This window comes from Capsella rubella, unplaced genomic scaffold, assembly GCF_000375325.1.
Source record: "Capsella rubella cultivar Monte Gargano unplaced genomic scaffold, Caprub1_0 scaffold_7, whole genome shotgun sequence".
Taxonomy (NCBI): Eukaryota; Viridiplantae; Streptophyta; class Magnoliopsida; order Brassicales; family Brassicaceae; genus Capsella; species Capsella rubella.
This window is the reverse complement of record NW_006238917.1, coordinates 3,366,711-3,394,564: the sequence shown is the minus strand read 5'-3', so window position 1 is coordinate 3,394,564 and position 27,854 is coordinate 3,366,711. Positions and strand designations below refer to the sequence as shown.

Sequence of the window (27,854 nt, the reverse complement as noted above, 5' to 3'; positions counted from 1 at the left end):
TATATTAATAACCGAAGCAGTGGTCGACGAACTTCATAACATAAATACAAAATACTAGTCCGCTCTAAGAATAGAACGTTATAAAACATTAATTAACCCATTGCATCAGAACAAAAAAGAGAAAAATAAAATAACTCCATCTTCAAACAAAATAAAACAGAGGTTACAAGAGTTTTCAGGTTTTCACATTTTAAATCTGATTATTTACTTGAAGATCTTGTCTTGTTCCCATTGTCCTCTCCTCTCTCTGTTGCCATATTTAAAATGTTAGGAATTTGAGTAAAGCCAAAACCAAAACTAAACATTGGTTTAATAACTTATCAGATTAGAAATCATACCCAATTTGTTGATAGCCTGCAATGAATCTTCTAATTTCTGTTCCATTGGCTCGAGCTCTGCCAGAAAACGTCTGATACAAGTCAAAGTATCTACAACGCTCTCTTTCACCTTAGCCACCTGATCTATGACAGAGCAAGGTTGCTTTTGCTGTAACTTTCCTTGGTCACCACTGGATGCTCGAGATGGTTCTCCTTTTTCAGCTGTCTTGTCCCTTATCTCAAGCTCCGGTCCCATTTTAGATGCTCGAGATGGTCCTCTCTTGCATGTTTCAAGGCTTCCATTTTGTTGGACCCGAGCTTTCTTGCGGATCCCATCCTCTGCTTCGTTTGGTGGTTGCTCCTTCTGAAAACAAATTTCAACTTAGCAAAACATAAAACGTGGATTGCAAGCTGTTTGACGTTCTTTCTGACCTTGGAGCAGAACTTGAGCAATGGACTTCCACTTCCTCTGATCAACTCCAAAGTTAGTGACTGCCCTGCGCCTACTTCATTTGCGGAGCAGAAACCTTTCCAATCATTACCACCGCAAATAAACACCGCTCCACTTGTATCACTTCTATCAACTTTAAGCTTCATCAGCCACTCGACTTTGTCTTTGTCAACCAGGATGATCTTTTCCAGCTTGTTGAGCATATTGGCACTAGTAAAATATAACGATAGACGCTGCCAAAAGATTCAAAATTAGAAAAACAAATCGTTGAAGAAACCCGAGAGATAGAGGTTCCTAAAACTCACCTGTTTACCAATCTTAAGGCTGTTAGCTGTAGGAGTTAACTCCACAAACCGGTTTTCTCCAGTTTGGTCATCCTCTGCGAACCGAACTTTCTTCTTCCTCTTCACCTCTGTGCAGCTGCAGAGCTGGAACACAGGCCTTTCCGCATTTTGCAGGAGTTTAAATGTGCAAGAATCTCCCACTTTTAATTTATTTTCCCTGCAGAGACCTTTCCAACCTCCATGAATGAAAACCTGACCAGCTATCTTACTCTTTACTTTCGATTCCCATGACTTCCCTTGTTCGTTCATCAAAACTATCTCATGCATTCCTTTGTCAAAACCGTTTCGTCTTGCGAAATCTATGGGCAGAGTCTGCATGCATCAGTCAATCAAGTTGCATTGGGACTTATATAAACACATATTTGACCTATGAATAAACATATACAACAACGAAGAAACCACTAATCTGACTAACCACCATATCGCTTGATATGCTTGAACGCGGCACGGTTTTGCTAAAACAATCAGATTCCTTTTGCACATTCTCCTCAACTTCCTTCTCAGGTCTTGCAGTTTTTTCTGAATTAGAAAATGAAACGTTTCAAGAAATAGCAAAGAGTCTCAATTAAAAATGTAAATGTTCGTTGAAACTTGAAAGATGGTTCATTAATAGATTCAATCACACCAATATCATCACTCTCTTCGCCTTCTTCATGGCTGCTAGACTGTGAGTATTGGATCTCACAGCAACTAGATCCTAGAGCAATGACATGGAACAACATGTCTCCTTCATGTCTAAAGACAACAAAGTCACCGATTCGAAGATCATGTGCCTCCACGAACTCTGTCCAACCTTGGGTGAGCCTATTGCCATCCATCTTCACTTCCCATGTTCTCTCCGACGCATCTGATCTCAACTTTACAGTCTTGCCCTCGTGTTTTCCCTCGATGTGCTCGGAAAAGAACTTCACAGGAATTTTCTGCAACAGAGAAACATAAACCATGAGACTATATGTTAATGCATGCAATGATGCAGATTGAGAGAAAAAGGAAGACAGAGACAGAGCGATGGCGTACGAGGTAGCTCTTAAATCCGTTAAGAAGAGGCTGGAAAAAGTGGTGGTTTGTCGGAGAGGACGGAGATGCATTCGCCATTCTTATCACTTCAACAAAGCCAAAAGTTTTTCTTGGTTACTCAATGAAACAAAATACATAGGCTATAGTTGTCATGGCACTATATATACACACCTTTTCACAATTGTGAAAGGGTGAACATATCTTTGAAATTTCAAAATTTGATAGATTAAAAATATTTCCTCTGTTCCTAATATAATAAATATTTTTAGAAATTCACACATATTAAGAAACAATAAATGAGTTATAACATCACTATTTATTCTTTTGACCAAAAAAAAAACATCACTATTTATTCACACTATGGAAAACAATTTTCTATAACTATAACCCAATAACAGTAAAAATTTAAAATGTTTAGATTAACTGATTTCAGGAAAGATTTAAATGTATTACAAATTTCATTCTTTTCAATTAAATGTACTATATCTCTATAAAGTATTTTTTTTTTAAAAGCTTACATAGACTGACAACATGTAATGATTTATAACATCACTATTGTCACACCGAACAGCTTTTTATATCTTGTATTGTCACACCAAACAATTTCCTATATTTTTTGTGTGTTTTTTTTTTTTATGATATATTTTTCTTGTATTGTCACACCAAACAGTTTCCTAACAATAAAAATTTAAATATTACTTTCTCCCTTTCAAAAAGATTGAGGTTTTTGATTTTTTCAGATTAAAATAGAGTTAAGTATTTGTTTATAAAATAATTTAACTGAAGATATAAACTATTATATTTGGTAGAAAGAGAAAATATAAACATGTGAAAAGAGGGAGTATTGTTTTTAATTTTCATTAAGAAAATGTAGTATCTTAATTCTTACACGATTGTGTCTTTTTTTCTTTCGTAATAGTCGCCTTACGAGAGCAGCGGCTCCAATGTCGCAACTGCGGAGTTTCTGACGAAGAAGTAAATAAAAAGACACCAACGGCGAGGAAAATTAGAGCTGCTATGTTGTGGCGAGTGAATAAGACAGAAAGATCCACCCTAATTAAACCAATCTCATGCAGCATCTAAATTGGCTTCTCGAAACTCGAAATTGTTTGATCTCTTCTTTCTTCACTTTTTTCTTTAATGTCTTTTTTACTCGTGTATTATAGCTTTATTGATGTTGTTACTTGGAAATATGGTTTGGGCCTTCTACGATGCAGTTTAATATATTGGACCTTCATACTTCTTCTTTTTGGACTTTTTCTATTTACTACGTTTTCTTTGTCCTTTATCCAGTAATATTTTCCATTTTGTTTTGACACAAAACTAAACAATATAAATAAAAAATCAAGTTTCTCCATGACCAATTACCACTCCATCTCCATCTAAAACATTCACAACAATTCAAGAAGCAACTTATTGGTTTTGTTTCTAACAATTTTTCTTTTTGCAGGATTGGCTTAGGCTAACCAGTCATCATCATCCTTTCCCTGCACCGGGACTCCCATTGCTGATGATTGAATCTTTCTTATTGGTTTCATAGTACTCAGCTCACAGTTGATTCTATTGTTTCCAACAACCGATCACCGTACTCACTTACTTCGGCCCTGGAAAAAAGTTTAGGAATACAAACCATCATTAAACATTCTTTGGGGTCTTCGTCAATGGTTTGGGGATTAGAAGTAGAGGTTTTCAAAGCAAGTAAAATTGCTGTTGATACACATCAAAGTACAAATCATACCTAGGTCGTTGATTTCCTTTAATGAAATTTCTAGCTTCTGTTTCGTTGTCTCGAGTTCTGCCATATACCGTCTTATACTAGTTAAAGCATCTACAACGCTATCTTTCACCTTAGCCACCTGATTTGAGACAGGGACAGGTTGCTTTTGATGCAAGTTTTCTTGATTACCACTGGATTTGTTAGATGCTCGAGAGGCTTCTCCTTCTTCAGTTGTCTTCTCTCTCATCTTAAGATTCGGTTCAGTCTCCTGGCTCCATGTTTGGAATCGAGCTCTCTTGTGTGCCTGAGCCTCTGCTTCAAATGGTGGTTCCTCCATCTGTTCAAGTCGTTATTTGATTGACTTCCACTTAGTAAAACCTAAAATGCAAACTATTTGACGTTCTTACTAACCTTGGAGCTGAACTTAAGCAAAGGAGTTACACCTCCTTGGATCAACTCCAATATTAGAGACTCCCCTACAACTATTTCATTGGCCGCACAGAAACTTTTCCAACCATTACCACTGATAATATACATCAGACCAGTAGCTTTGTCAGCCTTAAGCTTCATTGACCATTCAGCTCTGTTTTTGTCCACCAGAACTATGTTCCCCGGATTGATGAGTCCGTTCTCTCTCGTAAAACTCGCCGGTAGATGCTGCAAAATATTTAGAATTATATATATATATATATATAAAAAAAGCAATGTATTGTAAAAGAAACTGAGATTGAGGTTTTGAAAAGTCACCTGTTTACCAAGGTGAAGGCTGTTTGGTGTAGGAGTTAACTTCACAAACCGGTGTTCTCCGGTTTTGCCATCGATACAACCTTCAGCATACTGGATTCTCCTCTCTGACTTAGTAGGGCTGAAGAGCTGAAACACAGGCGTTTCTGCTGTGTTTGGGAGCAGTCTAAATGTGCGAGAATCTCCAACTTGTAGGTTATTTGCAGTGCAAAAACTTGTCCAACCTCGAACAATGGTAAGCCTACAACCACCCCAGCTCTTTACTTCAGATGCCCATGACTTGCCTTCTTCGTTCATCAAAACTATCTCTTGCCTTTCTTTGTTCAAACCATTTCTCTTTGCAAAATGTATGGGGACACACTGCATCAGTCATCAAAGTCCATTGGAGGATTAAATTCTTGAAAATGAAACATAATAACAACAAAGTAGTTTAATAGCTAATCTTGCTAACCACTGTATCTCTTGATAGGTTTGAAGCCGTCACAGATAGGCTAAAACAATTGAGATCAGATGAAAATTGATCACATTCTGTTTTCACATTCTCCTCAACTTGCTTCTCAGATCTTGAAGATACTTCTGAATCGGAAAAATGAAACGTTTCAAGAATAGAAAAGAGTCGCAATAAATTGAAGTTCACATTGAGTCATACCAGTTTCGTTACTCTCTTCGCCTTCTTCATGGCTGGGAGGCTGTGACTGTGAGTATTGAATCTCACAGCAGCTAGGTCCTAGAGCAGTGACATTGAACAACATGTCTCCTTCGTGTCTAAAAACGAGGAAGTCACCAATTCGAAGGTCATGTGCCTCGACGAACTCTTTCCAACCGTCGGTGAGTCTATGGCCTTGCATCTTCACTTGCCAAGATCTTTCTGACGCATCTGATATCAAATTTACAGTCCTTCCATCGTGTTTTCCGACGATGTGGTCGGAGAAGAATTTCACTGGAATGTTCTGCAAAAGAGAAACAGAAAACTGAGACAATTATGTGCATAGAGAGATTGAGGGAAAAGAGAGAAAGATAGCTTTACAAGGTGGTTCTCGAAACCGGGGATAAGAGGCTGGAAGAAGTGTGGTTTTGTTCGAGACAATGCATTTGCCATATCCGATCACTACAACAAACTCAAAAGAGAGATTGTTTGTGTCTCTTCAGTCTTCAGACCTCTCCCCTCCCTCTTCTGTTGCGTTTTCCTTGTCTATTTCACTTCACATTAAATGAAGTGAGAAGAACATAAATCACTTCCAAGTTTCAAAACACTTTGTATTAAATGATTCATTTCAAAAACCACAAAATGATAAAAGCCTTAAAATCTGATTCAATTTTAAACGCTTTCTATATTTTCAAAGTCGTATAATCTGATACTAAGCAAAAAGGTGCGAGTGTGCGACGTAAGTTAATTTCTTTCCGTATAGATTAAAAAAGGATAAATGAAAACAAAAAAAATTGGGGTGAGAGAGGCTCGAACTCTCGACCTCAGGATCACTCAGTAGCTATGAGACCTACGCGCTAGCCAACTGCGCCACCACCCCATTGATGATGATGGCGTATTAGTTGTTCTATAGCAATGTTTATTTTCAAATCAACTAATTGTCAACAAAGTTACGGTGCTTTCATTCAGTTAGATTCAAAAGTAGCAGCTCCAAACCAAAGAATACTCCATTAATTCAAGTTCAACCGTCCAGGTAAATCTCCAATACTTTGACTCATCAGGTAAGTAGTTAACTGATCAAATAGACTTTTAAATTGAGTAATGCCTTGAACAAAAATAAGTGAAGGGGAAACAACAAAGAATTGAGTTTAAAAAGTCTTCAACTAAAAGCATGAATTAAGAAACAAGCCAGAAGTGATGATGGAACAACAGCTGAAATATGAACTCGGAACTAACTTTTCAACTGCCAGAGTAAAAAAAGAGAACAAAACTAGGAAATGTAACATCTTTGATTTGATTCTCAAGCTTTTTAAGCTGTAACAGAGGGCTTGGCTGCAGCAGAAGAGAGCCTAGACCTCTTCTTTGCCAAACTCTCACTCCTCCTGTCACGCTGTTCCTTCAACCTTGAGGCAAGAAGCTTCTGGTAGTCAGCAGCATCAGAATTAGCCTTGGCAATTCTCTTCTTCTTGTCAGCGATTCTGGCTCTCTTCCTCTGAAGAGTCAATGGAGTCACAAGCCTCTGGATCTTAGGGGCTTTGCTCACTTCCTTGCCTGTCAAAAAAACAAACAGAATAAACAATTTTCAGAGAAGATTTTTTATCAAGTCTGGTTGAGATTTTGAGAGTGTTTTATCTCTTACCCTTCTTGTTTGTGAACTTGCGGCGGTAAGTGTTGACATAGGTTCTCACATCATCTTCTTTTTTGAGGTTAAACAATTTACGGATCTTAGAGGCTCTCTTTGGTCCTCTCATTCTTGGCTTCTCGGTATCAGTAAGACCGGGAAGATCGTTTTCACCCTTCTTAACAATGACAAGGTTCAGAACAGAAAGGTCCGGGCTCACAATGCAACCACGAACAGACTTTCTTCTCCTCTCACCAGTCCTCCTTCCATGTCCTCTGAAGCAAGGAGTTCCTGCTCAGGCATTAACCAAATAATGTAAACCCACATCCAACACCAACATAGATGTAAACGTGTATAGAAGAGGCAAGTTGATTAAATTACCTCGGTGAAGCAAAAGGCGAACACGGCCTGGAGTCAAAACTCCCTGCTTCATTGGGAAACCTTGCTTATCACATCCACCCATGATCTTGAAAACGTATCCCTTGAACTCCTGCAATAACATTTCATAAATCCAAAATTCAGTCTTCTGTTTCGAATCACAATCAAGAGACCAGAATTAAGATATAAGTGAAATATGTACCTCGCCCAACGCATCTCCACTGACTTCTTGGGAGAGTCTCTTGTCAAAAAACGCACGTCTGCATCAACATAAGTCAAGCTCAATACTATAATCCAGACATGTTTTACCAAACTTATAACTTTGTATTATAGAACATAAGACTTAAGGTTTCGAGTCATATTTAGCTTCTAAGAAGAAGATTCCAAAAATTCAGCAACTCGCGGCATTCTATGTATACTACTAGACCCTAACAATTTCACACTGATATCCATAAATATCAATCAATAGATCCAGAGAACCTATAACGAAATCTCCAGAAATGAGTAAGGATGAATACAGAATGAGCTAAATCTTACAGTTTCTGGTCATCGTCGATCTCGAGCTTCTTCTGGCAACCAGTGGTTGGATTTGCGATGTTAAACTAAAACACGAGAAACATGAAAAGATAAGCAAAGGAGAAACGATAAACGAAGTAGGCAAATGTAGACTCTGTTCGCCGTCACATACCTTCATCTTCTCAGGTCGACGTCTAGGGTTTCCAAGCTAGCGAGAGCAGCAAATTTATACGAAGAGGTAAGGTTTATTTGGTTTTTTTATGGGCCGTTCTTTCCAGTTATGGGCCATTTAGCCTTTTTATTAGTTTGATGAAATACCAAAATCAAAGCCCAATAGAAAAACATGGTGTATACGGTTATCATAAAATCATGTTTACGGTTATCATCAAATAATTAATTCCCTCGATAAATTATTTAATTAGTCTCATATCAAATCATCTTTTAGTTAATTCCCTCGCAAAAAAAAAAAAAAAAAAAAAAAAATCAGGCAGAAAACTGTAGTGATTCAGCTCACCAAATCAAACGTTGGTGCAGTTGGTTTGAGATATCTCCTTATAAAATGGCGCACTAAGTCTAACTGTTAAAACCATCCTATCTTCCCATATCTCTCTCTACCTTCTTGATCAATTTTCAAACCAACAACAACAATGGCAAACCATCTTCAAGATCCCTTAACCACGTATCCTAAACCGGATCTTACCAAAGAGCAAGAACAAGTTGACGAAGAAATGATGAGCTTGCAAGCGTTGAGGATCACGAACTCATTGGCTTTTCCCATGGTTTTCAAAGCTGCCTTGGAGCTTGGCGTCCTCCACACAATTGTTGCCGTTGATGACGGTGTATGGCTCTCGTCTACCGAGATAGCTTTTGCTCTCCCTACCAAGCCCACCAATCCAGAGGTGCCAATGTTACTAGACCGTATGTTACGGTTACTCGCCAGCCACTCGATCTTGAAATGTCGTATAGTTGCATCTGGAGAAAACTATCGAACCCGAAAGACTCAAAGGGTGTATGCAGCCGAACCGGTTTGTGCCTTTTTTGTAAACCGTGGTATCAACTCGGGTTCTCTCATGTCTCAATTCATGTTGCTCCAAAGCGAAGTCTTTTTCAAAACTTGGTACGTACATTATTATTTGCAAATACAGCCAACTTGTATCAAACCGGCTAATAATCTTGGTAATAATATATATAAACTACATTTGAACGATTTTCTTTTATGATTAAACTATTTATTTACAAACTAATGAAGTTGGATTATTATTTTTTTGTTTGTAGCGGATATTATGTGACTGGAACGACAAAGATTGTATAAAGATACTAACAAACTGTTGGAAGAGTCTGCCGGAGAAGGGGAAAGTGATAATAGTTGACATGGTTGCCCCATCAGAACCAAAGAGTGAGGATGACATTTTCTCTAACATTGTCTTCGCTACGGACATGTTGATGTTAGCACAATGTTCGGGTGGTGAAGTGAGGTCATTTCCTCAGTTTGAAGCTCTCGCCTCTGCATCGGGTTTTCACAAATGTGAAATAACTGGCCTTGCTTTTACATATTCTGTTATCGAATTCCACAAATAAATTCGAAGTTCACCTTAATTTTTCAGCCTCAGTCTCTTCCCACATTATAAGTGGTACAAAGAAAGAGGAATCAAAGCAAATTCATACAACGCCGACATAAGATAGTGTACATTGACAGTTAAAAAGGACAGTTAGACACAATTTACTTTGGTGCAGAACTTAAGCACAGGACCTGCATCTTTCTTCCAAATGAGTTCCAACACAAAGGACTCTCCTATCTTTACGCCATGAACTCTACAGAACCCTTTCCAGTCTCTTCCTAGTCTCAATCTTCCGTTTTCGTGGTCTTTAAGAAGACGCACCATCCTATTTACTCCGTCTCGACCCAACAGAGTTATTTTCCCCGGCTTCTTGATGCCATTCGCCCGCGTGAAACAGAGCGGAAGTCTCTGCATAAACGATTTGATTGAGGTAAAACGATTGACCAGAACACATCTAAAAAAAACCAATGATGTAATAGACAACTCGAGATTTACCAGTTTATTGCTTCTAAAAGAGTACGGAGAAAATGTTAATGTCACAAACCGGCTTTGACTCGATGAAGATGAAGCTCCTGGTCTTGAGGAATGCTTCCATTTCTCTGCAATCGAACATTCCCTTAAGCTGCTTTTGTCTTCAATGCTCTCTTCTTCACTATCTTCCTTCACAATGGTGTTGTCTCTCCCGTTATCTTCACTTTCCTCGGTTTCGCTACTCTCTTCTGCCCTGCTAGGATCTGTGGAGAGGGAATCTACATCGGTACCTTCTGAACACTCTAATACTCTTGTGTCACGGCTAGTTTCTGCAGAGCATAAACAGAGAACATGTTTCCCCCCGGTAATGACCAGTTTAAACCTGAAGGTATCTCTAGCTTTTAACCCGTTTACTTGACAGAAACTTCTCCAGCCTCGTGAGATAAGAACAGAGTTGTTTGACTTATCGTGTCTTAAAACTAAATTCCATGTTCTACCATCTTCATTCTTCAGAACCATCTCATCACAACGTCCTTTATCCAAACCATTTGAGCTCACAAACACTCTTGGAAGATACTGCAACATCAGATTAAACACAAGTCACACTAACAAAAGAGTTTAATCAGATCATCTGCTATTGAACTCTGTACTCACCAGCGCATCATGATCTAAGTTCGAAGTTGTGACAAATCCTGAAAAAAAAGAGCAATCTGACGAGGATTCGGCGTCTGGTCTACATCCTGCTCGGCACACTTGTATCACAGGAGTTCCTGAATTTCGGACAAGTTTGAAAGTATAGCCACCTCGGTTCATCCCATTGGCATTGCAGAAACTTCTCCAGCCGTGTCTGAGATAAGTTTTGCTGCCGGATTTGTCATGATCCAAACTTAACTTCCATGATCTTCCCAATTCGTTAAGAAGAACAATCTTACCGGTTTTTTTGCACAAACCACTTGACCTCGCAAAACCAACTGGAACATACTGCAAAGCCCTCACAATTTGACAAACATGAGCTAAGCTACTCTTAAATTAATTTCTCAGCTAAATTTTTTAAAACTTTTGCTTAGAGAATATAACCAACCAATTTATCCTCGTATAGGTTTGAGACTGAGACATTTGCTACAAAACAAGAATGGTCTAATGAAGAATCTTCTTCTCTCCCTGGATTTTTCTTCACTGGTCTGGTTTCTGAAGCCAAAAAACCATTAAAAATTTTTCAAATTGTCCTTCTCTATCCAGATTTTGAGTCATTTCATTATAAAAAGACAGAAAATTTACCAATGTTTTCCTGATGATTATCACAATCGTCATCAACGCTATGAGATGATGTATATTCAATCTCACAGCCCCTGAGCCCCAACGCAGTGACATGAAACACCAGATCGCCTTCGTGTCTGAAAACAGTGACATCACCAATACGAAAGTCATTAGCTGTGACGAATTCTTTCCAACCCTCAGTGAGTCTCTGGCCATCTTCAATTTTCAATTCCCAAACTGTATCTGAAGCGTCCGTTCTCAATTTTGCAGTCTTGTGTTCGTTTCTTCCTTGGAGGTGCTTCAAGTAGAAGGTTACAGGAATGTTCTGCAACAAAAATGCATAAGAAGTTTCTAAAACAGAACCATATCTTTTTGAATAAGCTAAGCTATATATAATCGTAGAAGAGAGACAGAGACAAAGTACGAGATAAGAGTCGAAGCCGGGAAGTAGAGGCTGGAAGAAATGTGGGTTTTTGGGAGTTTGAAGAACTGATTCCGCCATTGTTAAGTTTAATCACTGAGCAGAAAATTTTACCATTTTTGTTTCTTACAAAAGTTGTGGATTTTGCATTATTTGTTCCAAAAACCCATCAAAAGGAACAAAACCTAACCTCTGCTACGAATATGTTTTAGCTTTGTCAGATAGGGTCACTTTTCACTTTTTCATCATGAAAGGCGAGAATTCAAACTTCAGAAAAGTTTCAACTTTATCCGTGACTTCGTAAACCTCGTCTGATATGACGACGACACAACTTAAACAATAATTAAAACATTAACAATCAAATTTAGTTCATTAACAATCAAATTACTACTCTGTTTTTCCGAAAGACAATAAAGAAAACAAGACAGACTTGATTGGTTATAATAATTATAATAATAGTCTTCAGACATAGATTGGTTCCTCCTTAACCTTGGAACAAAACTTAAGTAGAGGAGTTCTATTTTCCCAAAGCAGCTTCAACGTGAAAGGCTCGCCTACCTTGAGTACATCATTAACACTACAGAAAAGTTTCCATCCTTTTCCCAGTCCTCTTTTTCGATGGTCTGGTCCATCGCGGACCAACTTGGTTAACCGCTTCACACCATGTTTATCTTCCAGAATTATCTTCTCGTGCTTGTTGGTAATGCCATTGACCCTTGTGAATTCTACCGGAAGGGTCTGCATTTCAAAACCAAAAAAGAAACACAAAAGATTTCTATCAAAAACGTACAAGAACCAGAAAACATAATCAGAAACCTTTTCCTATTATACACACGAGCTTACAATTTTGGAGTTTTTGATATTGTAAGCTGTGAGACTGATTGTGACATAACTATTTCGTCCTGGAGATGGTGAGACTTCCCACCTACGACGCTTCACTAACTTTTTCTTCTCTTTAGCTTTGCTCATTAGCTCCGAACATACTTCTTCTGGACAAATACAGAGCAATGGAATAGATTCACCGTCTCCAACTAGATTAAACGTGATCATATCTCCTTCTTTTTGTCTGTTTTCACGACAGAATCTTGTCCAGCCTCCTCTCATGTAATAGCTGCCTTCTGATTCTCTAAATCTCAGATTCAAAGTCCACGACTTTCCCTCTTCGTTCACTAGTATTATCTTGTGACATCCCTTGTTCAAAGCTACAAAGCTCGCAGCTTTCTTTGGAAGATTCTGCAACACCAATCCACAGGCACATTATTTACATCATGAATTATATGGAGTATGAATAGAAGAATGAGGAAAGCCAGTACTCACAATTGTGTCAAATATTAGATTTGAAGCAGTGACGTTTGCTACAAAAGAGTAATCATATGATACAAAAGACTCTGGCTCTGTTTTGGGTTTTAGATTCCTCTTCCTCAAACCCTCTCCTGAATCAGAGAAACAGATTCCATTTCTATATATCAAAATGATTCAAGCAATCAGTAAGAGCAAAAACTAAAACATACTAGTGGTGTGCTGATTCTCCATGTCGTCTTTATCATCATCATCATCATCATCATTGTAGTGCTCCTTTTTTATATGACTTTGTGGGTACTGAATCTCACAGCAACTAGGACCAAAAGGTGTCACACTAAACACCATGTCTCCTTCGTGTTTAAAGACAATGACGTCGCCGATTCGAAGATCATGAGCTTTCACAAAGTCGTTCCAGCCTTGGGTGAGTCGCCGGCCATCCATTTTCACTTCCCAAGTTCTCTCTGAAGAGTCTGATCTGAGTCTAGCCTTTTTCTCCTCCTCATGTTTTCCAACAATGTGCTCAGAGAAGAACACAACAGGTATCGTCTGCAACCAACAAGAGACAACAGGTTAAACAAAATTGACTTTGAAAGAAAGACAGAAGCAGAGACACAGAGAGAGAGAGAGAGAGAGAGAGAGAGAGAGAGAGAGAGAGAGAGAGAGAGAGAGAGAGAGAGAGAGAGAGAGAGAGGAGAGAGAGAGAGAGAGTATACGAGGTGGGTCTCGAAACCAGGAAGAAGTGGCTGGAAGAAATGCGGATTTTTGGGAGATTGAAGTGGAGAATTCACCATTTCGAACAGTTCAGGAAGAAATTCAAAGAATCTTCAATTTTCTTGAGTTTCAGACAAAACCAATGTGTGGTACTTCCTTTTATCAACTGGGTAATGAAAAAGAAGTACAAAGAAAGAATATAACAGCTTTTTCAATTGCTGATTGCATAAGTCATTTTTATTATTATTTTCAAGTAACTGACCACTTTAAACCCCATGGTGACAACTGTGGCATTTGTCTCACGTTGGATAGATCAGAAGCAGTCAGTTTGGTTTTTTAACTTGCTCGATGGAAAATATATACTTTGACTTCTCCGCAGAACACTCATTGTGGTTGTTCAATTCTACGGTATCCAGTTAATCAGAACTCTCAAGGATGGATATCTCACAATATTATCATGACTTGGAGACATACAAGAATGGTGGATAAGTGATGTAGGAAACCCAAGCACCACCAAAGACGCAAGTCAAGACAACAAACAACTAAGGAATATACATGTTGTGTAATTGATATCTAGGAAAACAAGTGAGTTTTTTTATGTTTTTGTTTTAACTGAAACACAACAGATAATCAGGGGTCTTGACACACAAGGCCGTCCTTAGCAGGCAAAGATGATGAAGAATTTCTGGTGTCTATTCCTCCCTTGTCGCAGGATCCATTCCAGTCGAAGGGCTATCAGCAAAATATTCTGGATGCTTCACGTTCACACCATACTGCCAAACCGAATTTACTCATATGAGTTAGGTTTTCACATGTTGTTAAGACAAGATGATAAAACCTTATCTATCTACCTACACTACTGCAATCCACAATAATAGAACCACTAAGCTTTTTTCGTTCGTTCTGTGGTAATAAAGAAGCTCCATGCCCTTTGTATTTATGAGTATAACGGTCAATGCATCATTCACAGCTTAAGTAAAATACAAGAAGCTTCTACAATTTCTACTCATATTTGGAGGTCTGTGGGCCAACGCACCAAATGCAGCATGAACTTAAAGAAGAAGAAGAAGAAGCATTTACCTCACGCAAAGCTTTTGAAAGGTCATCCATTGTCAATACTAAACGCTTGTCCTGTATTATGTAAATTAATATTCATGACATAATCCAAACCATAATGACATTTCATAATTGCCGAACAGGTCAAAAGTGAAGTAGCAGTTACCTTTTGCTGTTTTTTGTCTTTCACAACTGGTGCTGGTCTAGCCTTGCAGTGCCTGTATTCACAATTTGTATTATTCGGGAACTTATATAAATGCTTAAAGCATTTAGAAAATCTAGGTTAAACATCTTTTCATCTCATCTACTCAGAATAAGCAGCTTCTTTTGTGTCAATATGAAGAAAAATATGGAAGCTTATGGAGAAGGGAATGAAAACTTACTGAAGGGCGTCGCTGGCAACATCTGCAACAAACTTTTGTGTAGCCACAGCAACTAGCCTTATTCTGTCAAACAAGTAAACAAAATATCAGAACAAACTGGCAAGTCTAATTTCAACAACTAAAAATACCAACGTCAAGCACTCAATTTGAAAGAAAGAAGAATTAACTCATTATTCTACGCGTAAAATCTGAAGTTTATATTCCAATTGGCAACATTTCTGAGTTCTAGTCCAACATGAACTTCTTTAGAATACCATTATACAGGCAAGTAAACACAGAAATCTAAATCCAATATGGGAGAGTACGATATCCCAGAAGTAAACCCCAACTACAAGTCTACAAGAGTGCTGAACCATAAAAGTAATAACATATGAGAAACCTAAAACATCTTACTTAAACCAAGACATCTGATCTAACTGCCCGTAAACCATTCTAAAACCCAACAATGATTGCACCAATAGCAACTAATCTGCTCTTTCCCCATTGTAAGTATTCACATATAACTTAACGTAAATACCTACAATCGTACGTCGGGGCACTGAAACCCACTCTTAGCCAAGAAGTGCTCCACTAAATCATCAGGAATCTGTGAGGGAAAAAAACAAATCAAGAACTCAATCAATACCTGGGATGCAATCATCATAGACTATGAAAAAAAATTCCAAAAGAGTACAAGGAGAAATATACAGTAGGTGTATAATCCATCAGAGAAGCAAGGAACTCTGTAAGAGCAGCATCATCTTCATGCTTTGCCTCGCCAGATTGTTGGCCGTGATTCATCTCTCCCACCTTCAAGTAAATAGATAAAAAAAAAAAATGAAAATCAGAAACATTTCATAGAGAAATTCTGAATTTGCAGAAAAAAAGAATTCAGATATTGGAAATCAACATTGCTATGCTAAAAGCCCTCAAATAAGAAACTTCTACTAAACCTAAAAAACAATATCATGATGAATTGATGATACAACAATACCTAATTATAGTCGGTGATGAGACTAGCTCTTTTTAACCATCGTGTTGCAAAAATCACACCAAGTTTTGAACGACAAGAAGCATAGCGCAATCAGAGGACTACGTTTTCAAAAAATCATCATGAAACAACAGGAAAAAAAATATCGATACCTCAGCAGTAGTAAACCTAAATTCTAACTGAGAAAACAAAATTGAGCTGAAATCGAATCTGATACATAAAACTCGGAATGCGAACCTAAACGAAGCTGTAACGTGAAAAGAGTAGAGAATTGAGCTGAGGTGAGGGAAATAGAGCTGAAGAATAGAAGTTTCGACGGATAGTGGCGGAGGAGAAGAAAGGATCGGAGAGTCGACGAGTGAGTCCTCCGTTGGAAACCCTAATTCTCCGACTCGAAGCCATCTCCGCCGGTTAGATTAGATTTTAACAGTAGTGACAAATCTTCAACTGGACTAATGGGCCTTTGTAATTAAAATAGGCCCAAAAACATTTTCCCTGAAATTTACATTGTATTCTTTAAATTTAAAATTTTCCCATCAAATAAATTCAGATCATTACATAGAAAAGGAAATATCTAAGAATATCCACAACAACGACAACAAAAAAAATCTCAAATTGTGACTTAAGTCTTATAGTGTTGTTACTCTTCTTCAATCTGCATAGTGAACTTATTTTTGGATGGGAGACAAAGAATATGACAATGAAAGCACTACAATACAATCAATCCACCATCTAGATGGAATATATAAAAATGACCTACAAAAGCAGTTTTTGTTTTCTCTTTTGTCAACTCAGTCTTGTTAGATTTGAGAAAAAAAGTATATATAGAAAAAGACTTGAGGGTAGTTTTATTCTACGAGAAGCAGGTGGTCGATTCAGCGAAGGATTAGACTAATTTCTCCTCAAAGAGAAATAAAGATAGATGATGATGATGATGATGATGATGATGATACTTTTACTTCACCAGATTCCATTTGCTGGTTGCTAGTTGCTACTATCTATCCACTGTAAGACGAGAATACTAGCTAAAATATCGCGAACTCGTTGGTATGCGAAAACGTTATGTACAGCTATAACAATTTATGAAATTTGAAGGACACTATGTAAATTATATGTATCTACAAGTCCACAACATTGTTTTTTTTATAATGATAACCATATAAAAACTAAATAAGAGACCGTTATTGTAAGAAACCAGGTTATATATATATAGAAAGAGCCAAAGAGGCCACCAATTAGAATCTAATGTAAACTATCCAAGTCTCATTATCATGAAAAAGGTATGATTTAATTTGACAAATTAAAAAGACGGTTGCTCACGCATAAGAATATTGTAGACTATATATAGGCTCGGACGAGCTATATGGATTTATCTCAACTTTTCTCTTTGATTTCTTTTTTTCTTTTCAATCAAATAAAACTTTAATTTATTTTGGTATTTCCATATCTAAATATGAATATTTCAGATGAGGTGAATGAGAGCATGGCTAGTGAAGCAATGTTATTATGATCTAAATGGAATATCCACTATTGTGAATGTGATCATGATCTTTACTTTAAGAAGTGATTCTCATTTGTATTCCTCACATCAGTTTTATCTTTATTACTAGTAACTTTCCTTTTTTTTTTTTTTTTTTTTTTTGTTAAAAAGCCTTCTTTACTAGTAACTTTCCTATAATATTTTTTATTTACACCTTGTAGAGACGTGAAAATAAAAGACCCAACATATACAAACAAAATAAATAGAATCTAAAAATAGTAGAAGAGAAAACTTTTATGTAATTTTTTGCAAATAAATCGTGTGTACGTAGAAATATAAATAAAGATTACACTTGGGAAATTTTAGATAAGATGCTTTGTAGACGGAATTTATCAATTTAAACATATATTTATTCGTTGTTAGTGTTTAAATATACATTACGCTAAGATAAAACAAGTAATCTTAGCATAATAGTAGTTAAGTTGAAAATCGTGCCTCATGAGTTGTTGTAGGGTACTTAATTACTACTTTTACTTTCGACTTCCATCATTTTTTTAATTCGACTTTAGAAAACTTGTGGTGGTGCATAGATTTTTAATAAATTTGTAGTGCATAGTTCCTTATCTAGAAGAAGAGAAGTTTGTACGTCACCAAACACCCCCAAAAAAAACTCAAGTTGGGAATATGTTCTTTTGTTTTCCCCATCCAGTTTTAATATTATAATTTTGTCGCTAATCCTCAATTAATTAACATTATATACTACTAATAAAGTTGGAATATAAACAGCAATACCGTAATAGTTATATGTTTATGTGGATGTAATCTAACAAGAGCTTTCTTTGGTGATTGGTCGCCTCTCGCCAACAATTTCTATTAAAGCTGAAATGTATTAAAATCATTTAAAAATTTAATGAAAGTTACTAATAAGAAAGAACTGGCCGTTCAAAGTACAAAAGTGGAATCTGATAATCCACTGAAATTGCAATTAAATATTGGAGATTTGGTTTAGGAAAAAGATTTGTCATGCTATATATTTTAATAATATATATGCATAGCATAAAAGTTTGTGGAGTATTTCATATACAAGTGGCCTTGCCTCAATACGAAAACTTGCCCTTTAGTAAAGTAAAGCAAACAACGATCGAAATGGATATTGCTTAAATAATAAACAGAGTTACATGTTTCGAGTTTTTATATGTCTTTAGTTTAATTATTGGTTTTCTTTAGCGATCATTAAATGTACTTTGGGTACGAGTAGACGCGTAATCTTGATATGAGAAACCACAAATTTCGACTGGTTTGGTTTGTAGCATCAATTACCGACGGCGTAACAACATCTTTCGTTACATTTTTTCTACTTACATGTCCATTTGTACTTGTTGTACTAAGAGTAAACGTTCAATAAAAAGTAATTCATATGATTCAATTCGGATTTTTCGAAGGTTTCAATATATGAGTATACGATCGAGAGAGTATCGACGGTAAGTACAAAAATAACGAGCGGTGAGTGTCCGTGCAGAAAGAAAACGTACCCTCTACTTCGAAAAAGATGCAAAGTGGAAGCTGACGAAACGTGGGACACAAACAAATTATATAATTAGTTTCTATCATGTTAATAGTGATTAATGGAACAATATGGCCTTCTTATCCCTTCGTGCTTTTCTTTGTTTATTTATTTTTTTTCCTCGTAAAAAAATTTGATTCCGTTGGGCAAAGAGGTAAAGATACAATATTAGATTGTTTCTATAGTATATATGTTTATTCGAAAAAATCAGGTTTACAAAAATGCTTGATTAATCTAATCTTTCTTAGAAACAAAGCATAGCAAAAAAATAATGTGGCAGAAACAACTGAAACAAGTAAAGTTGGGAAAGCATGATATCGAAAAACTAACAAAAAGCAAAAATTAGTTAAAGAAAAATTAAGGCAAAAGCGAAACCAAACCACGTTTTTCCATTTTACAGTGGATATTGGATAATTTACATAGTCAAAAAAAGAAAAAACAAAAAAAAAATAATCTAACTCACAAATGTATTTTACACGTTAAACTACATCTGCAATAATTTTTTCTTACAGAACTACAACTCTACAACTATACAGATTCGGATTTGGACGTCAGAATTACAGAGCTACACCCCTAAATCTTGGGGTTGAGGACCAATGGACCATAAAGATTTGGTGTTTTCGCGCCACATAAACAACATGAGATGGTTAATAATGTTATGATCTTATCCATATCTCTAACCTAATGCAAAAATAAAATAATGGAATCATCACATAGCCTGGCTAGATAGATAGAGAGCAAGAAAAAGAAGAGAGAGTAATAATATGTCAAATCAAAGCACCAAAGCCAATTGAAATTTTTGGAAATAATGAAGAAGGAAAAAAAAAACAAAATGAGATTGTTGGCACTTTAACCCACAATCTCTCTCTCAAATCATCTTTTGTTCGCTATATCTATTATTTATCGTGCAAACACTGTCATATCCCACTATACCTCAATTATGCTCTTTCACTATTATGTTCCTGATTAGCTAAACTATAATATATATAAAAAAATATATTATCAAAATGTCTACGTGAATAGATGGATAAACACATCGACGCCTCCGTCTGTACGGACTACGTATATCTCAACTCTCAAAATCACTGTATTTTATTTATATCATTTCAAAGAATGAAAAAGAACGAAAAATAAAAAGTGGTTTAGTGTCCAGTTATATCTTGATACATGAAATGAAACGGTTAAATCATAACACTGTAGCTTTAATCAAATTTCACTTTTATCATTTTTTTTTGTTTTTCAGTTTCAGTTATCTTATTATAAACTTTTTAATTAAATTGATATATTTTTTAATAATCAAATAAATACGTTGGTTTTTTTTTTTTCGAAAATTATAAATACGCTGATATCACTGATGTTTAAAACAAAAAGAAAAGGAGTTAAATTCCAATAAATTGCATCAATTAAATATGATCGCGACTTTTCTTTGTCCCCAAGTTGTTGATACCTATAAATACATCTCCTTACCTTCTCCTCTGTTTCATACTCATCTTTCCTTTTTACACCTCAAGTCAGATAAACAAAAACACACACAAATCAGAGAGAAACAAAAGAGACTCCACAACAGCAAACAATGAGACCGTTGAGCGTTAAGTCGAGGTTGGAAGGTGTGGCGACGCACGCCACTCCAACAACATCAGCCTTCGTGAATGATCACCACCACGGAGTGGCGCCGCAATCACCGTGGCACTCGCCTGTTCCTTACTTATTCGGCGGTCTAGCGGCGATGCTTGGACTAATAGCGTTTGCTCTTCTCATCCTCGCTTGCTCTTACTGGCGCGTGTCTTCCTCCGGCGAGGAAGATGGTCAGAACGTAGACGAAGAGAAAGAGAGCCGCTCTGGGGGTAAGGCGGCGAGCGGAGCTTACGAGGAGAAGTTTCTCGTCATAATGGCCGGAGAAGACTTGCCTAGGTTTATAGCTACGCCGGCTATGAAAAAGTGTACGTGCGGTGGTCACGAGGGTAAAATGGTAATCTCTCAGGAGGGTAGTGTTGTCACCGAAGAGGACGAGAAGATTAAAGAAGGTGAAGACAAAGTGAAAGATACTGGAGAAACAACTACTTCTACTACAAGTCACTAAAGTTTTTTTTTGTTTTTTTGGTTCTACTTAATTTTACTTCTTTTTTGAGAGTTTTCTGGATATTTGTCTTTCTCATAAGCCATGATTCCCAGGAATGTAAATTTTACTAGAGAGCAACAATTTTGGGTTGTTTTACTTGTTCTCTAGTGTATTATCGTTTGGTATATTAAATCCTTTAATTCCAAATTTTGTTGTTTTGAGGAAATATTTAGTCAGGGTGTTCACCCACACAAAAAATTGTAAAATGCGGTTTCATACGTGTACATCCATATGTATTAGGACTCGACTGTTCCAACCAATTCCTACATTTTGGTTCATAAAATTTTCAAAATTATATCATTACAACCTCAATATGTTCAATTCATTTTTAATATTTTTTAGTGGAATCCACAGTCACAAAAATTTGCTTTTTATAAACCTTGCATGTACTTAAAAGTTAAAACTGTTGGCTGTCAAAAACAGAGAGTAGTTTCAATCTGTTGACATCGGAGTTGTTTGTTTGATGATGATCCATATATGCCAATTATTATTTTCTTTCCCGTTTTTTTAATATGGCAAGATTTTATTTCCCTCATTTGAAGGGTTTATGTCTTTATGATAGTGTAATCTTAATTAAAATTTTATAAATTTGATGTAAGCAGTTTTATACATACATATATATATATGTACATGCAAATGTTTCGACTCTCTCCGTAGTGGCCTAGTCCCTACGACGTATGTCTCTTTAATTTGGATCATCATATGTTATATCGATCGCATGCATAATATACAATATACATTGTTACATATTTTATAGGTTTTCTTAGATTTATATGCACATATATATAGTATTAAATTACAAATAAATAACACAAAAAATATATAGTCAACTGTTATTCTCCGTTTCTTTTCAGCAAATTGATGTCCTCCATTTCTTTTCGAGAAATTAATATTCTCTCCATTAATTAATAAGAAACAATTAGCAAAAACTACGAAGAAAGAAAGAAAAAAAGCAATTAGCAAATCGTTTTGCCAAAGCGTATCTAGGATTAAGCTATTCTGTGTGTGTGAAAGAGTTAACAGATGGGACACACGTTTCAGGTAGTGGATGGGTTTGAGTACTTGAGTGAGTTTTACATTTAATAACAAAAAGAATTAGATTCTGTTTTGACAATTTATTACACACCCTTGAGACTTGAGCTGTGTCCTTCGAGGCGCCGAGCAGCCGCGTCCGCGTCTAGTCTACTACTACTAAAGAACCTTCCAATTAATACTCTCTGTTTCTTTTCTTTTCATTTGTTGCATTCCTTTTTTTTTTTTATGGTATATGTTTCCGTACGTTATAATAAACTATGCGCTTTAGATGCAGAAACACGTTACATATATGATGCTGTGATTCGACAGTTCGATATATTAACGTTACGAGTGATGTACTTGCTAAACCTTTTACTTTTGTTTTGTGTTAAATAGATGATGAATCCGAGTGTTTAACCCTATACGGACGAAGGCGTGTTTATGAATTTTTAACAACATTTTTTACATATATAGATTATTGACTTTTGCAGATATTATTTATAAATATTTACTGTTTTTTTTTCTTGTACTAATTAAAGAAATAATTGCCATCAATCTATTCTTGGCGCACTAGAAAAAGTTACATAATAACTATAGGTTATGAGGGATTAAGTCAGTAGGTGGGGTTTTCCAGCGAAAAAAACTGAGTGAGGAAGTCATATTGAAGAAGAAATCAAATTACTCATGATCTCAAATAAAAAGATCATTATGTGTTTTTATGCATTTAAGATTAGTTTAGGTGAAAAGTGTATTTTGTTATATGCATATGGACCTGAAGGTTGTGTTGTTTATATGCATTAAGCTTAGTTTAGGTGAAATCACTAAAACCCATATCCACTTACTGGGCTTAGATGATAAGTATTGGCCCATATGTGTACCCGCTGGTTGACGCCGAGGGTTTAACAAGAACTCATAAAACCTTCATGTCCAAATATTTGATTCTCGTCTTCCACTGCTCTTCTTCTCCGTGGAGAGAGAGAGAGAGCTCGATGGTCTAATAGACGAATCTCTCTTAGATCGTATGATCTGATCCGATCAAAAGAACAAGAATATGGGAATCGTTTTCACGAGACTGTTCTCATCCGTGTTTGGAAACAAAGAAGCTCGTATCCTCGTCCTCGGTCTCGACAATGCCGGAAAAACCACAATCCTCTGTAAACCATTCTCTCTGAAGCTAAACGCACTGCTGAGCATATAGTTGATCAAGTAGATAGGGTTTTTGATTCGGACGTTTTTGTGTTGAGTTGCATTTTTTTTTTGTTTTGTTTTGGTCTCTGTGTTTTCCAGATCGGCTTCAAATGGGGGAGGTGGTCTCCACGATTCCGAGTATGTATTTATCTCGATTTTACTTTCAATTCTGGTGAACCGGATTACATTGTTTTCGCAGCTTATTTGATTTGCTTTGTTCCGATTTTCAGCTATTGGATTCAACGTTGAGACTGTGCAGTACAACAATATCAAGTTTCAGGTCTGGGATTTAGGTACGTTTCCATAATGTGTATTTGGATATGAAGATGTCTTATATGCATTAAGCTTAGAATTTGAGTTGCCTCGGAACAGTTCTTTTTATATATATACGGAGAAGGAAGACATATTTTATAGGCATTAGATTGATCAAAGAGTGTTCTTGTGGATCCAGTTAGCCTTCTTTAGTGTAGACTAGTAGATTTCACTGGAAAGTGATTATATAATCACATGATGGCAGATCTAACTCTAAATTGAGAAACTAGAACACTGTGTATGGAAAGATGCTAACACAATGTCCATGATTTCCTCTATATTATTATATTTCATACCGATGAGTAGCGGTGACATGTGAATAAGAGTCTGCTTTTTCGAAAAATGGGTTAGAAAAGGTTCCAGAACATTTTTGCGTGTTTTGGAGAGTATTACTTTGGTCACTGCATACCATAGCTTTAGTTTATTTATCGGATTCGTTGGAGAATGATTAACCAAACTTTTCTTGTGAGCAGGTGGACAAACGAGCATCAGGCCATATTGGAGATGCTATTTCCCAAATACACAAGCGGTGATTTATGTTGTTGATTCAAGTGATACAGATAGAATTGGAGTGGCGAAAGAGGAGTTCCATGCAATTTTGGAGGTAAACAACTGCTAAACTGAGAATACAATACTGTTTCTGTTTAGAAACTGTTCTAGGCCTGAGAATATAATACTGGCTCTGTTTAGAAACTGTTCTAGGCGCTATAAATGTTGCTATACGATGTTCTTAGAATGTCAGACAGCCTTGTGGTCGATGACTTCAAACTTGAGATCTACCTGGTTAGTACATAAGGGAAAGCCAAAGCTGGTGTAATCTCAATTAGACATTCTTGGGAAGGGAACTGGTGTGACTTGCTATACAGATTTTTGCGTATCGTTTTACTGCTCCTGTGGAAATTTTGATTTTTGCCTCTAGAAAAATGCTTTGATCACTGAGACTTAACTCGTGTTTTGGAACCTATTTACAGGAAGATGAATTAAAAGGTGCAATGGTTCTTATATTTGCAAACAAGCAGGTTAGTATTGTCTATGGTCAAGCTGTTTACCTCACTGCCAAGTTCTAATAAATTCATCAAGACCACTGTTCAAACTGAACCTCATAGATAGAAGCTGTACCACTTTTGTTTGGTTTTGCATATATGTAATGACTGTTCTGGTAATATTATATAACAGGATCTACCAGGTGCACTTGATGATGCAGCTGTTACAGAGGCCTTGGAGCTGCACAAGATAAAGAGCCGTCAATGGGCAATCTTTAAAACTTGTGCTGTGAAAGGTGAAGGGCTTTTTGAGGGCTTAGACTGGTAAGCACATGAGAAATAATGAAGTTATTTGTTTAGCAAAGCTCTCATTTATGCTTCTTCTTCTCTCCTTTAGGTTGAGTAATACCTTGAAATCAGGAAGCGGCTAACATCATGACACACCACAAAAGCAGCAATGTGTAAACATCTTCCCTAGTGCTAGTTTTACATTCTTGGTGCAGAGAGTTGATAGCTTATCAATTGTAGATACTATCTCTAGCTCAATACCGACCTTGTGAGCATTTTAAGTCGATACAAACCGATAAGGATTTACTACAATACACCTTATTTCCTTCTTTTTTTGCTTTCACTCTCTAAACTTGAGTGCTTTCACTCGCAGTCAATGGTTGTATAATTCCCGAATCAAGTAATATTGGTTTTTCTTGTACTATGTTCAAAGATACCTCGTTTTATACTTACTCCCACATTTCTGAATTTAAAAGGTTTTAGTAGACAATAATTTTTACATCGATGTATCATGTATGGAATGTAAGAAAAAAAAGGACAAGTAATAGGCCTTTGACTGGATTAGCCCAGTTGGACATTTCTATTTTTTTTTTCCTATTGTATTGAGAGAGCTCCGTCGTCGTCGTCTGCATAGACAAATCAACGAGACTCTTATTTTCTCCTTTTCTCAAACAAACTCAGGGATTATAATTATTCACAAACACATTTCCTTGAACAATCCCATGGCTCTCAATCTCCGGCACAAACAGATGGGTAAATTTTTTTGCTCTTCAAACCTAATATGTTTTGCATGGTCTCAATTATGTACAATTGAGCTCCTCGGAGGTAACTACATCGAATATAGCAGTCTGCAGTAGCTCTCGCAGCGAGAAGAGATGGCTAAGAACATTATATATGGAGCCACAGAGATACTTACTGGAACTGAGCTTGTTGAGCAGCTTGCTGTGTTAGGACAGAATATGGGACTAAGATAGCGAAGAAAAGTTAATAAATAACGTTGAATCTTGGTCAGGTGGATTGGTTAGTCTGGTGTTGTTGGGTGCAGTTGCAACTTTTGCTTTTACTGTCTCATATAAGTGTACAACTTCTTAACCAACCTTTTAACCAATATGTTTCTTGTTAAGGCCATTCACGTATTCTTCATTTACAATTTTGATTGATATCAATGTTGTAAAAGCAGGTATATATCCGTGAAACCACAAATTTTTCAGAAAAAGTAGAATGAATCAGAACTTGTACTAACACATTTATTCTATGTTTCGCTACATGCCCAGTTAACAAATGTATAACAACAACAAAAGATACACGACACAGAAAAAAACGTTCGTGTGAGAGTTTTGTTTGTATATTCTTGAAAACCTTTGACCTTTTTATAAAAATGTATAATCTCCCAGATTCACCTGTCTTGAGATCACCGAATGGACGTTACCAATGTTAAAACTAGGTAGCTGAGTCACCGGAGCTTCGGTCCGGTATGATCCCATGATCGATTGGGGCACTGTTGCTGCTGGAACCTATACCTCCTGGTTGTTCTGAAAAGAAACGTACGACTACACAAGTTATGTTGTCTGCACTTCCTCTTTGGTAAGCTTCCATCATCAGTCTCTTTGCACCTTCCTCGGGGTCTTCTATCGCCTTGATCATGCCTACGGCTTCCTGAAAATAAGATCAGAGCAGAGATGGGATGGGTTTTCAAGTTCAGAGACAGCGAATGCTAAAAACATTTAATTTTAATAAGGAAGCTTAGAAATCAAACAATACTTCTACCTCGTTTGATACGACATCCCAGAGACCATCACTTGCAAGAATGAGAAACTCGAGAGAGCTATCGACTTTCTCCTCCTGAAATTTCCATATATGCTAATGAGTGAACCGAGGAAGATTGGTGAAGAAGTTCTAGAAAAAATAGTCTACAATGTGGGTATAAAGTAACACAAAACTAGGTTTGGACCCGCGCTACAGCGCGGGGGAATGTTTTCGGATTCATTTTATTTTTAACGTATTTTATCGTATGTGATATTATTTTTTTAATTTTGTATCAGTAATTATTATTTCGAAATCTATATTTGGTTTCAGTTCTTTGGGAAAAGTGTGTATTAAGATACAACAATTATATAAAATAAATAAAAGAACCAACCTGTAAAAACCCGTGTATTTTAAAAATAATTATGAGAAATGAGTAATAAACAAATAAAAGTATAATTAAATAAATATAATTGAATCATGACATAAAAATGAATATATTTGAAAAATGAGAAAAGTTAAATCCTTATAATATAGGAGTATAACATAGCTTTTGAATTTGAAATAGATGTGACAACATAAATTCAAAATTTACTATGATAACAATTGTAATATTGATTTACTTAACTAAACTTTTAATTAAAAAAGACTAATAAAGTATACTCTTAGTGATTTAGTAAATATAATATAAGAAATATTTTACGCTGAATATTCAGTTTGAAAACAAAAAAAAACATCAAAATTAATAATTAAAATTATTAATTCGAAAAATAAAATTTGATATTAAAAATAGATTTGAAAACATTTTTTTAACCGCGTTGTGCATACATTTTTTTTGTCAATCGAGTAATATATGTATGTTTTGGAAAATTAAAATTGCAACATATGTAAAAAAATGTTGAATTTTTATTATACATTTATAATATATATTGTAATATACGAAATTAAAAATAATATCACATAAATATAAAAGGAGTATTATTTTTAGTTAGTTAGAGAAATATTAGGAAATCCAAAATTAGATATTAGAATAATATAATTGTAGTTACTTAAATATATGTAATAATATTTACTATGAAAATAAAAATTTATTTCAAAGATCCAATCTAAAAATCTGGATTAAAATTTATACATTGACCCGATCCGAGTACTTTTTGTATTTCTCTTTTATGAATTTTTTTAAAATATGTTAGGATTTTTAACTGAAGTTTTATTATTATTGCTTCCAAAATAATAGTAATATATATATATATATATATATATATATATATATATGTGTGGT

The 27,854-nt window shown here is 35.9% G+C and overlaps 10 protein-coding genes and 1 non-coding gene across 14 annotated transcripts in view; 3 read left to right on the top strand and 8 right to left on the bottom strand.

The window, feature by feature from the left end:
* Nucleotides 1–18: 18 nt before the first annotated feature.
* LOC17877875 (B3 domain-containing protein REM8) lies at nucleotides 19–2,290 on the bottom strand. Of its 2 annotated transcripts, XM_006283583.2 has the most exons (7): nucleotides 2,130–2,290; nucleotides 1,738–2,032; nucleotides 1,528–1,631; nucleotides 1,074–1,424; nucleotides 750–1,001; nucleotides 339–681; nucleotides 19–247 (listed from the first exon to the last, which is right to left on the bottom strand). In XM_006283583.2, the coding sequence occupies exons 1-7, from the start codon at nucleotides 2,205–2,207 to the stop codon at nucleotides 201–203; spliced, it is 1,470 nt and encodes a 489-aa protein (XP_006283645.2). In that variant the 5' UTR covers nucleotides 2,208–2,290; the 3' UTR covers nucleotides 19–200. The 2 variants fall into 2 exon arrangements, with proteins under 2 accessions (XP_006283645.2, XP_023633618.1); XM_023777850.1 differs by lacking the exon at nucleotides 2,130–2,290 and having other exon boundaries at nucleotides 1,074–1,411; nucleotides 1,528–1,830.
* Nucleotides 2,291–3,524: 1,234 nt separating this feature from the next.
* LOC17879451 (B3 domain-containing protein REM8) lies at nucleotides 3,525–5,689 on the bottom strand. The gene is made up of 7 exons (XM_006282807.2): nucleotides 5,618–5,689; nucleotides 5,240–5,540; nucleotides 5,042–5,166; nucleotides 4,594–4,950; nucleotides 4,258–4,503; nucleotides 3,868–4,183; nucleotides 3,525–3,733 (listed from the first exon to the last, which is right to left on the bottom strand). The coding sequence occupies exons 1-7, from the start codon at nucleotides 5,687–5,689 to the stop codon at nucleotides 3,723–3,725; spliced, it is 1,428 nt and encodes a 475-aa protein (XP_006282869.2). The 3' UTR covers nucleotides 3,525–3,722.
* A 342-nt stretch (nucleotides 5,690–6,031) lies between these two features.
* Nucleotides 6,032–6,116, bottom strand: TRNAM-CAU. Its single transcript is given in 2 exon segments — nucleotides 6,032–6,067; nucleotides 6,079–6,116. It is a non-coding gene; the product is annotated as a tRNA-Met (tRNA).
* A 214-nt stretch (nucleotides 6,117–6,330) lies between these two features.
* LOC17879336 (40S ribosomal protein S6-1) lies at nucleotides 6,331–7,969 on the bottom strand. Its single transcript, XM_006284352.2, has 6 exons — nucleotides 7,924–7,969; nucleotides 7,773–7,837; nucleotides 7,438–7,495; nucleotides 7,239–7,347; nucleotides 6,876–7,148; nucleotides 6,331–6,787 (listed from the first exon to the last, which is right to left on the bottom strand). Exons 1-6 carry the CDS (start codon nucleotides 7,927–7,929, stop codon nucleotides 6,546–6,548), a joined length of 753 nt encoding a protein of 250 aa, XP_006284414.1. The 5' UTR covers nucleotides 7,930–7,969; the 3' UTR covers nucleotides 6,331–6,545.
* Nucleotides 7,970–8,395: 426 nt separating this feature from the next.
* Nucleotides 8,396–9,138, top strand: LOC17880712 (indole glucosinolate O-methyltransferase 1). Its single transcript, XM_023778289.1, has 2 exons — nucleotides 8,396–8,868; nucleotides 9,027–9,138. The coding sequence occupies exons 1-2, from the start codon at nucleotides 8,399–8,401 to the stop codon at nucleotides 9,061–9,063; spliced, it is 507 nt and encodes a 168-aa protein (XP_023634057.1). The 5' UTR covers nucleotides 8,396–8,398; the 3' UTR covers nucleotides 9,064–9,138.
* A 171-nt stretch (nucleotides 9,139–9,309) lies between these two features.
* On the bottom strand, nucleotides 9,310–11,675 carry LOC17880002 (B3 domain-containing protein REM17). Its single transcript, XM_023778287.1, has 6 exons — nucleotides 11,463–11,675; nucleotides 11,060–11,363; nucleotides 10,863–10,969; nucleotides 10,436–10,762; nucleotides 9,806–10,357; nucleotides 9,310–9,718 (listed from the first exon to the last, which is right to left on the bottom strand). Exons 1-6 carry the CDS (start codon nucleotides 11,538–11,540, stop codon nucleotides 9,461–9,463), a joined length of 1,626 nt encoding a protein of 541 aa, XP_023634055.1. The 5' UTR covers nucleotides 11,541–11,675; the 3' UTR covers nucleotides 9,310–9,460.
* A 116-nt stretch (nucleotides 11,676–11,791) lies between these two features.
* Nucleotides 11,792–13,640, bottom strand: LOC17880709 (B3 domain-containing protein REM7). Its single transcript, XM_006283802.2, has 5 exons — nucleotides 13,475–13,640; nucleotides 12,971–13,307; nucleotides 12,777–12,892; nucleotides 12,303–12,692; nucleotides 11,792–12,197 (listed from the first exon to the last, which is right to left on the bottom strand). Exons 1-5 carry the CDS (start codon nucleotides 13,550–13,552, stop codon nucleotides 11,922–11,924), a joined length of 1,197 nt encoding a protein of 398 aa, XP_006283864.1. The 5' UTR covers nucleotides 13,553–13,640; the 3' UTR covers nucleotides 11,792–11,921.
* Nucleotides 13,641–13,899: 259 nt separating this feature from the next.
* Nucleotides 13,900–16,285, bottom strand: LOC17879447 (transcription initiation factor TFIID subunit 10). Of its 2 annotated transcripts, XM_023778288.1 has the most exons (8): nucleotides 16,119–16,285; nucleotides 15,885–15,982; nucleotides 15,599–15,700; nucleotides 15,433–15,497; nucleotides 14,912–14,974; nucleotides 14,695–14,746; nucleotides 14,553–14,603; nucleotides 13,900–14,245 (listed from the first exon to the last, which is right to left on the bottom strand). In XM_023778288.1, exons 3-8 carry the CDS (start codon nucleotides 15,689–15,691, stop codon nucleotides 14,165–14,167), a joined length of 405 nt encoding a protein of 134 aa, XP_023634056.1. In that variant the 5' UTR covers nucleotides 15,692–15,700; nucleotides 15,885–15,982; nucleotides 16,119–16,285; the 3' UTR covers nucleotides 13,900–14,164. The 2 variants fall into 2 exon arrangements, with proteins under 2 accessions (XP_023634056.1, XP_006284737.1); XM_006284675.2 differs by lacking the exon at nucleotides 15,885–15,982.
* Nucleotides 16,286–20,403: 4,118 nt separating this feature from the next.
* LOC17879533 (protein GLUTAMINE DUMPER 1) lies at nucleotides 20,404–21,210 on the top strand. The gene has a single exon (XM_006282683.2). It carries the CDS (start codon nucleotides 20,499–20,501, stop codon nucleotides 21,003–21,005), a length of 507 nt encoding a protein of 168 aa, XP_006282745.1. The 5' UTR covers nucleotides 20,404–20,498; the 3' UTR covers nucleotides 21,006–21,210.
* A 1,790-nt stretch (nucleotides 21,211–23,000) lies between these two features.
* On the top strand, nucleotides 23,001–25,281 carry LOC17880558 (ADP-ribosylation factor 3). The gene is made up of 7 exons (XM_006284547.2): nucleotides 23,001–23,212; nucleotides 23,346–23,384; nucleotides 23,477–23,539; nucleotides 24,032–24,162; nucleotides 24,530–24,577; nucleotides 24,735–24,865; nucleotides 24,939–25,281. The coding sequence occupies exons 1-7, from the start codon at nucleotides 23,110–23,112 to the stop codon at nucleotides 24,970–24,972; spliced, it is 549 nt and encodes a 182-aa protein (XP_006284609.1). The 5' UTR covers nucleotides 23,001–23,109; the 3' UTR covers nucleotides 24,973–25,281.
* Nucleotides 25,282–26,014: 733 nt separating this feature from the next.
* LOC17880521 (probable protein phosphatase 2C 59) overlaps nucleotides 26,015–27,854 on the bottom strand; it is a 5,337-nt gene continuing 3,497 nt past the window's right edge. For both annotated transcript variants that reach the window (XM_006286272.2, XM_006286273.2), the window contains exons 8-9: nucleotides 26,597–26,671; nucleotides 26,015–26,485 (exon numbers count right to left, since the gene is read on the bottom strand). In XM_006286272.2, coding sequence (XP_006286334.2) covers nucleotides 26,270–26,485; nucleotides 26,597–26,671 — 291 coding nt within the window. In that variant the 3' untranslated portion in view covers nucleotides 26,015–26,269. The remainder of the gene's footprint in view (nucleotides 26,486–26,596; nucleotides 26,672–27,854) is intronic.